General features: G+C 42.2%; 1 protein-coding gene across 1 annotated transcript; it reads left to right on the top strand.

Annotated features, from left to right (window-relative positions):
- Nucleotides 1–837: 837 nt before the first annotated feature.
- On the top strand, nucleotides 838–8,141 carry LOC139948407 (uncharacterized). Its single transcript, XM_071946552.1, has 3 exons — nucleotides 838–943; nucleotides 5,062–6,950; nucleotides 7,695–8,141. The coding sequence occupies exons 1-3, from the start codon at nucleotides 838–840 to the stop codon at nucleotides 8,139–8,141; spliced, it is 2,442 nt and encodes an 813-aa protein (XP_071802653.1).
- Nucleotides 8,142–10,122: the final 1,981 nt, after the last annotated feature.

Here is a 10,122-nt window from a genome sequence, read left to right as displayed (position 1 = left end):
TAAAATACTTACCCTCTGAATTACTTAACGCGTAAAATGTCCACATCACTCGTTTGTGAACTCATGTGATGATGCCCTTGACGTAAGCAAACTTCCTGCATCCGTTACAGCGCAAATTCTTTGCTTTCCGTTAGCAGAGCCATGAAACTGGGCCTTGCAGATCAATCTTGCCATTGTAGATGCAGTTTTTGGTATCTCATGTGAATCGAGGTTTATTTTACGCTGCAAATCTTTATGTTGAACTCAGACCCATAAACCAATGAGGAATAGCACCTTTAAACCAATCTCGTACTAATGAAAGAAAATATTTTTATTCACACTTAAAAATAAGTCTGGGATTAAGTGGGCGTACGGGGGCTTAGGGAAATTAACACCATAGACAAGAACGTCAGGCAATGACAAATAAATAACTCCTGCATTGATGTTCATAGACACCTTTGTCCTATATTTTCGCTGAAACTTCCCACAATTTCATGTGTATACTTTGTACAATTTCCTTTATAAAGTCAAGTCTTGATCAGCCATGTACAATTGAGGAACCTTTCACATACAGTACCGGAAGGCAGGTGTAAATATGAAGCTTTTAAGTACACAACGAGAAAAGCAACTGTCCATTGACATTTTCACATGATTTAACTTGCACCTCCTCTCATCTGAAGCATAATTTCCGTAGCCACTTCTACTCGAATAAGTCTGTTATAGGACTGTCTTATCTTTGAGCCTGGATTTTAAAGGGACAAGCTCCTTAGAGACAAGGTAATGTACTTTTTTCTATTCTCTTCTTTGTGTTTTCTATGAGCAGATAGAGAGCTTTGAGAGTTTTTACGGACTGAGATCATGGGAGCTTCTTCCAGTACACGCGTGCGACGGGCTAGTAGTGACCTGACGCAGGGACGCCGTCGGCCGCCATTGCGTTCCTCTTCGGGGACTTTCTTAAAGACAGGTAGGCATTTCCCTTAACGAGTAATCTCTAGGGGGAAACACTGAGGCTGCAAATGTTAAAGACAGTGCCTGCCCCTTGTGGTGGATAATTTGTGTACTTTAAGGAATATGTGTACTTTTAAAGGCATTGGACACCGTTGGTAAGAAAACCACTCTTGCTGCACAATTTCTGTGTGCTTCAGATGCCTTATAACATAATTCAGGCCTGAAGTTTAATTGTCTGAGTGAGAAATGACTTCTCTCTCAGAAACTACATGGAGCCGTTTCTTACAAAGTGCTCTATCACCGTGGCCCAATTTCATAACGCCTGTAAGCATAACACTTTGCTAAGCATTATTTTCTGCTTAACAGCTTTACGAAACTGTGCCCTGAAGGAGAAAGCAATTATGATAAAACATTGTTTCGCAAGGATGCAAGTGTCGTGACCGAAAGTCGAACCCCACACTCAGCTGATCAGAAAAACAACAGCTTGAGCCCGGTGTTCTTAACCTCATGGCATACACGCCACATGCGCACAACTGTCATTATTTTTTTTGTGGAAAGATGTTATAAAAAGAACAAAATTATCCAAGAACAAAGTCGATAACTTAAAGGAACACGTTGCCTGGGATCGGACGAGTTGGTCTTGGAATAGCGTTCGAAACTGTTTGTTATGAAATTCATATGGTCACAGAAAGATCCTCACAAATATAACTCGAAATTGCACGGTTGGCCATTTTATGGAGCCAAAATTTTGACTCCACAAAATATCCGACCGTGTTTCTTCCCGACGTAAAAGGAAAACCTTGCAATTTCGAGGCATTTTTGTGTGGATCATTATATTCTACTTTTAAATTATCTACGTAACCATTTGCATTTCATAACAAACGGCTTCAAACGCTTTTCAAAGACCAACTCGTCCGATTCAAGGCAACGTGTTCCTTTAGTCCTTTTTGGGCAGCCATAAACTCCCAGCTGATATTCATGTTTTCAGTTTTCCTCATTCCAATGATGACTGTCATAATATTGTTTTGACTTTTCTAAGTGCCTGCTGGCACACTGCAGGTGAACCCCATAGGCTGCCTACGTGTAGACCGTTCATTTCAAGCTAAACACGCCAGCACTCCACTGAACATCCCGAACCTAATAATGCTATACGTTAATTAGAAACGACACTTAGATATTGTGTACACGACCGCCCAAGCCATCGGGAACGGGTTTCCACTTTTCCAGAGCAAAAACACAGTCTTTGAAATGAAACCGAGTGATTCAATTAATTTGGTGGACGATATAATGGCACAGATAAAGAGATAAAGCACCGCTGGTTTGTGCAGAATTTAAGTAAATATTATTTATGATAAAAGCATGCATTTACGAAATTAGCCAGTGCAAACTGGACTGACAGAGGTGTTTCGGGAAGGCATACGTTTGATAATCACACTTAAAATTAGTGGCAATATAAACTTTTGTTTTGAAGCAAAAAACATCTTTTGATAGTAAAACGCCTTTTGAGAAACATTTCACTTTGAAGTAATTTGGCTGTGTAAAAAGATATTAGTTTTTGAACCCAACAATTGAATCTGAGAAGCGCTACTGTCAGCGACGCTTCTCATGTAAATAAATAATAACCATCGACCGCTATCGTTGAAAGTCATTAAATCATTGATTTGGGAATAGAAATTTCATTCCCTATGCTTTAGTTTTCAGCAAAATACTCCACTACAAACAAACCTTTGAACATCAAGAAATCAGGTCACCCCGTTTCAGTGAAACAACGAAAGCAGTTTGTGTTTTGTCAGGAATTGTGCACGTTCTATGTACGTGCCCGAAGGAATACGCAATGTCAGTGGGTTTTTAAATGCCATTAACTCTATTTAGACAGCATTTAAAGGCACTGGACACTTTTTGGGAATTACTCAAAATAATTGTTAGCATAAAACCTTACTTGGTAACGAGCAATGGAGAAATGTTGATAGTATGAAACGGCATTGAGAAACGCCTCCCTCTGAAGTAACGCAGCTTTTGAGAAAGAATTAGTTTCTCACTAAAATATTTGAATTGAGTTCGAGACCTCAGCTGAGGTCTCACATTCAATCATCTGATAGCACACAACTTCGACGACCAATTAAGCTCAAATTTTCACAGGTTTGTTATTTCATGTATATGTTGAGATACACCAAGTGAAAAGGCTGGTCTTTGACAATTACCATAAGGTGTCCAGTGCCTTTAAGATGGAAAGGATTCTCTTGGGGATTATCAATGAAATGAACTATAAATTGCAATGATGTAACATGCCAAAACGATGATTTTTGTGAATATGGTTGATAGCTATCATTTATTGTACAGAATAAAATATAAAGATAAAAATATCAGTGAACTTTCAGAATGAAACCAATGTTAGGTTTTCTTTCTAGATAATTACCAATCCTGTGGTAGCCCAAAGGAAATATTCCCTGTGAATACAGTATGGTCCCTATACAAACAAACATGGCCAGCTGAGGTTGATGGCATAGAATAACATGATGATACAATGTAGTCAGCCCTGAAATCTTGAGTGGCTTCGAGATTCGTGAAGAAATCCCGAGCTTTGGAAAAACAGCTGGCCTGTCACTACACTTGACAATCAATTATAAGCATGGTTACAATGTCTGTACACGTAGAACTGACATTTTGCAAACTGAATACGAATCAACTTTAGCTTCTCAAAATAAGCCTTTTTTTGAGGTATGGCGGGCGTGATTTATTTGTAGTGTACTGTTTGGTTTGGGTGTATACACACAAATTTACACAAACCTTATAGTGTCGTAGCATTGTGTCCGCCATATATTTAAAAAGGCTTAAGTTGTTTTCGACAGAATAAACGGGCCCAGCAGTGGCTCAAAAAGTCATGTTTTCTACTAGTGTGTACTAAATTCATAATCCAGTTGCTTTATTTTGTGTTTCACAAAATTAAATCACTATCAAAAGTTGACAAGAAGCTGCAAGTATTAGGTCAACAAGTTCGAATAATTATTTGGCCCACAGAAAGGGGCACAGCCGTTAAAAAGTGAACACACTTATCTTATACCCGAGGAAGACACAAACATGTCATTTCATTATAGGCCTTTACTCTTGAAAGTCAGCGAGAGAAAAACAAGTTAGACAAGCGAAAATAGTCAGTGGCGTGTACATTGCACAATGTCCATAACCCAGTGTAAACATGGAGTATACAAAATGACTCGAGACCTTACTCATTTAAAAGAGTAAACAGTATAATAGGCCCTACTATATTACACAGGAATCTAAAACTGCAGTGAAAAGAAAAACAAAAGATGGCATGTAAACAAAATAATTGGTTGTTGCGTCTCGTCAAACAACGCATGACGACGCACGGAACCCAGTCGTAGCCGCACCGTAGCCGCTCATTCGAGCTGCTTGTGATTACAGCCACTGACTCTTGTGCACAAAAAGAACAACTCAATTGTGTAGGTCTAGCCTCGTTCCCGTGTATGAAATTCCCAAACAGCTGCGTGAGGTCTCAACCATTCCTTTAACCAAAATAACGATTCTATCAGATTCCATGTGCCTTAAGATCCTTAATTAAGATCCTTAATTAGTATTAACAACATGTCTGTGTCCAATTTCATAACGCTGCGTAGCGGCCGATTTTGTGCTTACTGTGCAATTTCTATTTCATAGCGCTGCTAACCGTAAGCACACGAAAAGGCATGCTAACCTTCCGGTGCTTACCGCACGAAAATAAATGACGTCAAAATGCAAATCCACGGTAAACACGCAACATTGCCGCCCAATTTTTCTGCTAACCTGTGAAATACGCTTGCACCTTAGCAAATTTTTCTGCTACAGTTAGCACGAAAATAATTTGCTTACCGTTAAGCAGCGCTATGAAATTGGGCCCTGGTGGCAAAGTTACGATATGATTCAAAAATGGCGGCTATTTTGGAAGCGATCCTGGCTTTCGGAAAGAGCTAAAGTGGGATTTTTGAGACTTTTATGTCATTCAAGGCACACAGACCTATCCTGAACAAATCAGCTTGCTATGAGCTTTATTCGACGAGGTAAAGTTAATCCTCTTGGCCCATATACAATCTTGTAGTGAAATGAGCCTTAACCTGTTTCCCCATTTACTCTTTGGTATAGAGAGTGCGATGCTGACACCATGGCACACGGCTCCAAACTCCCCGACCAGTCACCGAGGCTCCCCTCGGTCGGTCCGCTCCTCCTTCGGCAAGATCCCGGAGAATGACTACATCATCGTCGACAACAACACAGAAGGAGGGAGACACCAGCGATCGGGTAGCCGGACCTTACTGGGGAAGCTAGGGCGTCGAAAGAGGGCCAGTACGATGTCCTCTCTCGGAAGCAACTCAACAACAGAAGGCTTAGGCATAGACTCGGACATCTGTGGAGACGGAAAACAGGATCGATCTGGTCTTACGCTTGAACAAAATGACGGCGAACTTGAAGACGTCATTTTGCAGGTACCGCTGAAACAGAAGTTAGAGAATGGTTACCACGGAGACAATAACTCAGATGACGTTTTCTTGGACGTCGAAGTACCAGGGAAGAACGTTTCTATTGAAGATAAATGTAATGGTTCGACCGATGCCGTTTTACACAACAGTCAGAAAGAGCAAAATGATCGGAATGGTGTAATGGTTGAAAAAGCAGTACAGACCGAACAGGTGGAGATAAGGGAACAGATTGACTTCAGAGATCGCCGTGGAAGCATCGTGCAATGTGACCATTGTAAACGGCGCTGTTTCTGCTACAGGAACGACCCGTATGATTCCAACTCCTCCACGCAGTCCCTGAGGCTGAGTGCCGACGAGAAGAGCAAGAGACGGCGCAGGAGATGGTCCCCACTCATTAAGAAACGACAGTTGATGTTGAATCAACCAGCTTCGATGAGCCAGTCGGCAACTAATGTTTGTCACTATGAGAGAGCCAATCCATCCCTCCCGATGCATCCTCATCAAGACAGCGCGCACTGTGATTCATCAGTATGGATGCAGCCCTCCTCATCGTCCTCACCGAAGCGGTGGCACATCAAGTACCGTCAAAACAGACGTCGACGCCGTACGTTCTCCGAGGATAAGGTAGACGAACACGAGTCCCCAACCAGCTCGCAGTGCGGTAACACCAACAGCGACCCCAGTCTCTGCTCGCAGAGATCCTTATGTAATATCGAGGACCACAGAACGTCAGATAATCTAAGACGTGCCGGGCTGTACAACCTTTGCCTCCAGAAAACCCAAAGTCCGCTGGTGAAGAGTTCGTCTTGTAGCCCTACCGTCCCTCTCAGAAGACAGACCTGGTCGGAAAAGAGTCGCCACTCACGACCCCTGCAATATGAGGGACATAAAAAGAACAAAGGCTTCCTACACATGCTGCGAAATTTACGCAGTTCTTGCAGCGAAACTGATATCTCAATGGAGCATCGAAGATCTGTGGATAGCGAAGGGTACGTGGACCCGTTCTACATTACCAGAAACTTTAGCCGTCTGAACTTGAAACGACTCTCGCTGTCCCATCCGAATCTTAATTGTACCGTGAAGGGGAATACCACGCCACCTAGCGGCATAAAGGGCAAAGTTTCGGCAGCTGTAGGGCGTCTGGAGAGAGCTCTGACAGGGAAGGTGTACATCGGTCGGACGTACTCTCTCGAATCCCAGCAATCTACCAGCAACGGTTGGAATAGTGATCTACCAGGCAGCCCTACAGACTCGGACGCCGTGGGCTATTCATACAGCAGAGACATGGATGCCGAGAATGGTTACATGACTTTTGACCCGGAACTGAATCCTCCTATAGGACCTCGACGGATCCTCTCCAGCTCCTGTTCTTCAGCGCCTTCGAGTCCAGGGTTTCATGAAGGCCCGGTGGCGTGTTTTGATGACGTTACGAACAGCAATGCATGTGAGAACGACAGCATCTATGAGAGCCTTGAAAACTATCTACCGAAAACGAAGAGGAACGTGAGAGCCCTCAAGAGCTTGCCATCCTCAGATTGTGAGACGCCACCCGAGGTAAGACTTCAGACAGTTGTCGGTAAAAACCTAAAGACGGTGATGTTTTCGTTGAGTTTTTAACGAAAATAGTTTAACCACGTTAGTTACCGTTGCTAATTAATGATTTCATGAGATAAAAACATAAGTTACATTCTGTCAAGTTATGTTTGGGGTGATGCGAAATTTTTAAACGCTAGGTGGCAGCAGACTTACCAGGTAAACTTTCATTGTTCACGTAGTGTTGAGCATGCGCACATTACCTAGAACAATGATTATCCGGTAACTCTGCTGCCACCTAGCGTCCGAAAAGTCATCCATTTCACTCCACAAATAAGCAAACGTACAACACTTGAAAACTTTGATGGAACTTCCTTGGTACAAAAGCAGCCCAGACGTCGGCATCTGCATGTAGCCGGTGTCGCAGGGAAATCTGTTCCCGGGGCTTCTGTCTCAAACATTTGGGGAACTAATAATTCAAAAGAGGGCGCTATCAAAAAAAGTTTGCACACAGTTCGCCACATGTAGGAACAGAATCTCCGGGGGACAGAATATCTTGCCCCACTGGACTCATATCGAGATGGTGTCCCAGCCCTTTCATATGCAAACCACGGCTTTGGCTCCAACCGGCTCATCAGGTTCCGTCCGCCTGTTTCCGGTTCCAGCATTGCACCAGAACCAAACGTTTTGTAGCCGTGGATTCGAAAAGGAATTCTTTTGGTATTTTAGAACTTTGATCTACTTTGGTTCGTTCTTCGTTGTCAGGTACCTCCAAGGCCTGCATTGCACCGACTGCGATACAGAGAACGTATGCTACGGAGAAAGATTCCTTTACCGCCCATCCCAATAGCAAACAGTTCCAGCAACTTCGACAACAGTCTTGCCTTATCTGATATCACCTGTGCCAGTTCAGCGGGGAACTTAAACAGCGCACTTCATTTATACAAGACAACTTGCCGTCGGAAGAATTTTATCTTTGGGCACAGTTCCTCTTGCGGCACACTCCCGTCGTTTCAAAGAGATTCCTCGGAAGAAGACTCTGTGTTTGAAGGACAGGTGGATCAAAGTCAGACACAGACGGAACATACCAATCATAACACAGGGATGTTTAAGGCGGGAAAAGCTATAGGTATGAATGATGGAAATGGTAATCATCATGAAAACTGCAATGAACAGCATGGCGCATCCTCGAACATTAGCAATGGTATATAATCATGTATATTTTAAGGAACGTGGTTGCCTCTCTGTCTATAGTTTCTGTAATATTACCTACGTGCTTTCTGCGCAGTTTCAAGCAGTCTTTGCGCATTCTTGTGTTTCTTTGTAATTCAATTGCCCTTTTGTGGTCGGTCGTTCAGCTCAGAAAATGTTTCCGGTTCAGTCACGATTGAAAAAAAAAAAAATCGCAGGCAATGCATAATATCGTCAGTGAGTGTTGTCTGATGTTTTGCTAAGTGCGACTTGTTTACTGGAAACAATTTCCTAATGGGAAAAGCTACGTGACGAAATGCAGTCTTTTTAACTAAAAGGGTGGGGGAGGTGGCATGGAAACAGCGGGGAGAATGAGTTGAGGTTTGATAGAATAAACCGAAGACATGAGGATGAATTACTTCCGTTGTTATGCTTCCATCACAATGTTCTCCAACATAGCTTAAAATAATGGGCGTGTTCATAAAAAGTATAGTAGCAACTGCTTTTTCTAGGCTTTTGCTTTAATACATCTTCAAACACAAAAATAAGCAGTCGCTGCGAGCAGAAGCTTCTAGTTTTAAGAAAAAGCAAAGGATTGTTTGTTGCAAGCAAATGTCACCTTGCTTCTGCTGATGAACTTTTGCTTGTGCTCGGTGCCTGTGCTTATAAGCAATTGCCAGTTTGTATGATGACGGCCCAATGTAAGTATAAGCACTCCCTCTTTCTCTCTCGCTGATGATTTGCTTTTTTTCACAAAGGGGTCAAAGTATCTCGGTCATATTCCGAACTCATACCCCAACCACCTCTTCCAAGAAGTCTGCACTTCCGTTACTTGCTCATAAACACCATGGATATCTTTTCTTTACCAACTCAAGTTTGTGAACCTTGTCTGAAATAGCCATGGCATCTAAATTTTGGAATTTTATCAGCTGTAAAAAGATACCCTCGGATCAAGTTTTCATCAGACAGAGTGAAACGGCCCTGCGTTGGTCGAGAGAAAATGTTGCACGAATGACGTTGATTAATTCGAGTTTTATCTTTTTTTCTTGATGATAAAATAATGTTGACTAAAGGATTCTGCACGATTTTTTTGTTCGAGTGGAATGTTGTATGCAGCGTCACTGATTTGGAGTCTGAGTTTGCAAACTGCATATAATTAAGCTGCACTGAGTCACTGATTAAGACACTGAACCATAACTTGCTTCTCCTCATCCAGGTGTACAAATGAGAGACCCGCGAATATTGAGGTATTGAATTTGATCAATCGGTAAGGGCGCAGTAGGTTGTATACTCCCCAGGGATGTGAAACAGCTTACTGGATTGTGAAATCAATACATGGTTTGGGACCGAACGACCTGGCCCACTTATGAGCAAACAAGGACAATGAAGTAATATGCTGCGTTATAAGAGACGTCGGTATCAGCGTAATATATAATTTGTTACATTACAAGAGAACGCTGAACTGTTCATGGGGCGTGACTCGGTGTTGGAAACTTGGGAGTTAGGGGGTTGGAAATGTTGAATAGATTGAGCCTTTGTGAAGTTCTTAAGAGTTGATAATGTGTCTTTGATGCCTGTTTTACACATCTGATGGTAAGTTCAAATGAGTCGGGTTCATTCCTGTTTAACAAAACGCTCGCACCCCTGTAATATAATATAGGTTTTCCCGGCCAATTAGAGCAAAAACTCACTCAATTTCATTACCACGAATTCAAAGTCACACATTGTCCACTCAGACTAGGGTTTGATCGCTGTGTATGCATATGGATTATTCACTAAGCACATCAAACAGTGTGATGATTTATTTTACAAAAATTGGGACAGGAAGCTGTTGAGAGTTGAAGGGTGAAAAATGTGTTGTATCTCAAAATATGAGCGTGTGAAAGCATTGCGGTAACGCCATGTGAAAAAATGTGTGATGTCACTGCGTGATTGTATTTCATATTGAAAGTGCCTATGATTAATTAAACATGTGAGTAAGATTCGCTTAACTATAAAAGCA

The sequence above is a fragment of the Asterias amurensis genome, chromosome 15 (assembly GCF_032118995.1).
Source record: "Asterias amurensis chromosome 15, ASM3211899v1".
Classification (NCBI taxonomy): Eukaryota; Metazoa; Echinodermata; class Asteroidea; order Forcipulatida; family Asteriidae; genus Asterias; species Asterias amurensis.
This window is presented reverse-complemented; position numbering and strand designations above follow the sequence as displayed.

Coding starts and splice junctions, on each gene's coding strand:
- LOC139948407 (XM_071946552.1), top strand. CDS start 838: ATGGGAGCTTCTTCCAGTACACGCGTGCGACGGGCTAGTAGTGACCTG. Junction 944..5,061: donor GGGGACTTTCTTAAAGACAG/GTAGGCATTTCC, acceptor TCTTTGGTATAG/AGAGTGCGATGCTGACACCA. Junction 6,951..7,694: donor ATTGTGAGACGCCACCCGAG/GTAAGACTTCAG, acceptor CTTCGTTGTCAG/GTACCTCCAAGGCCTGCATT.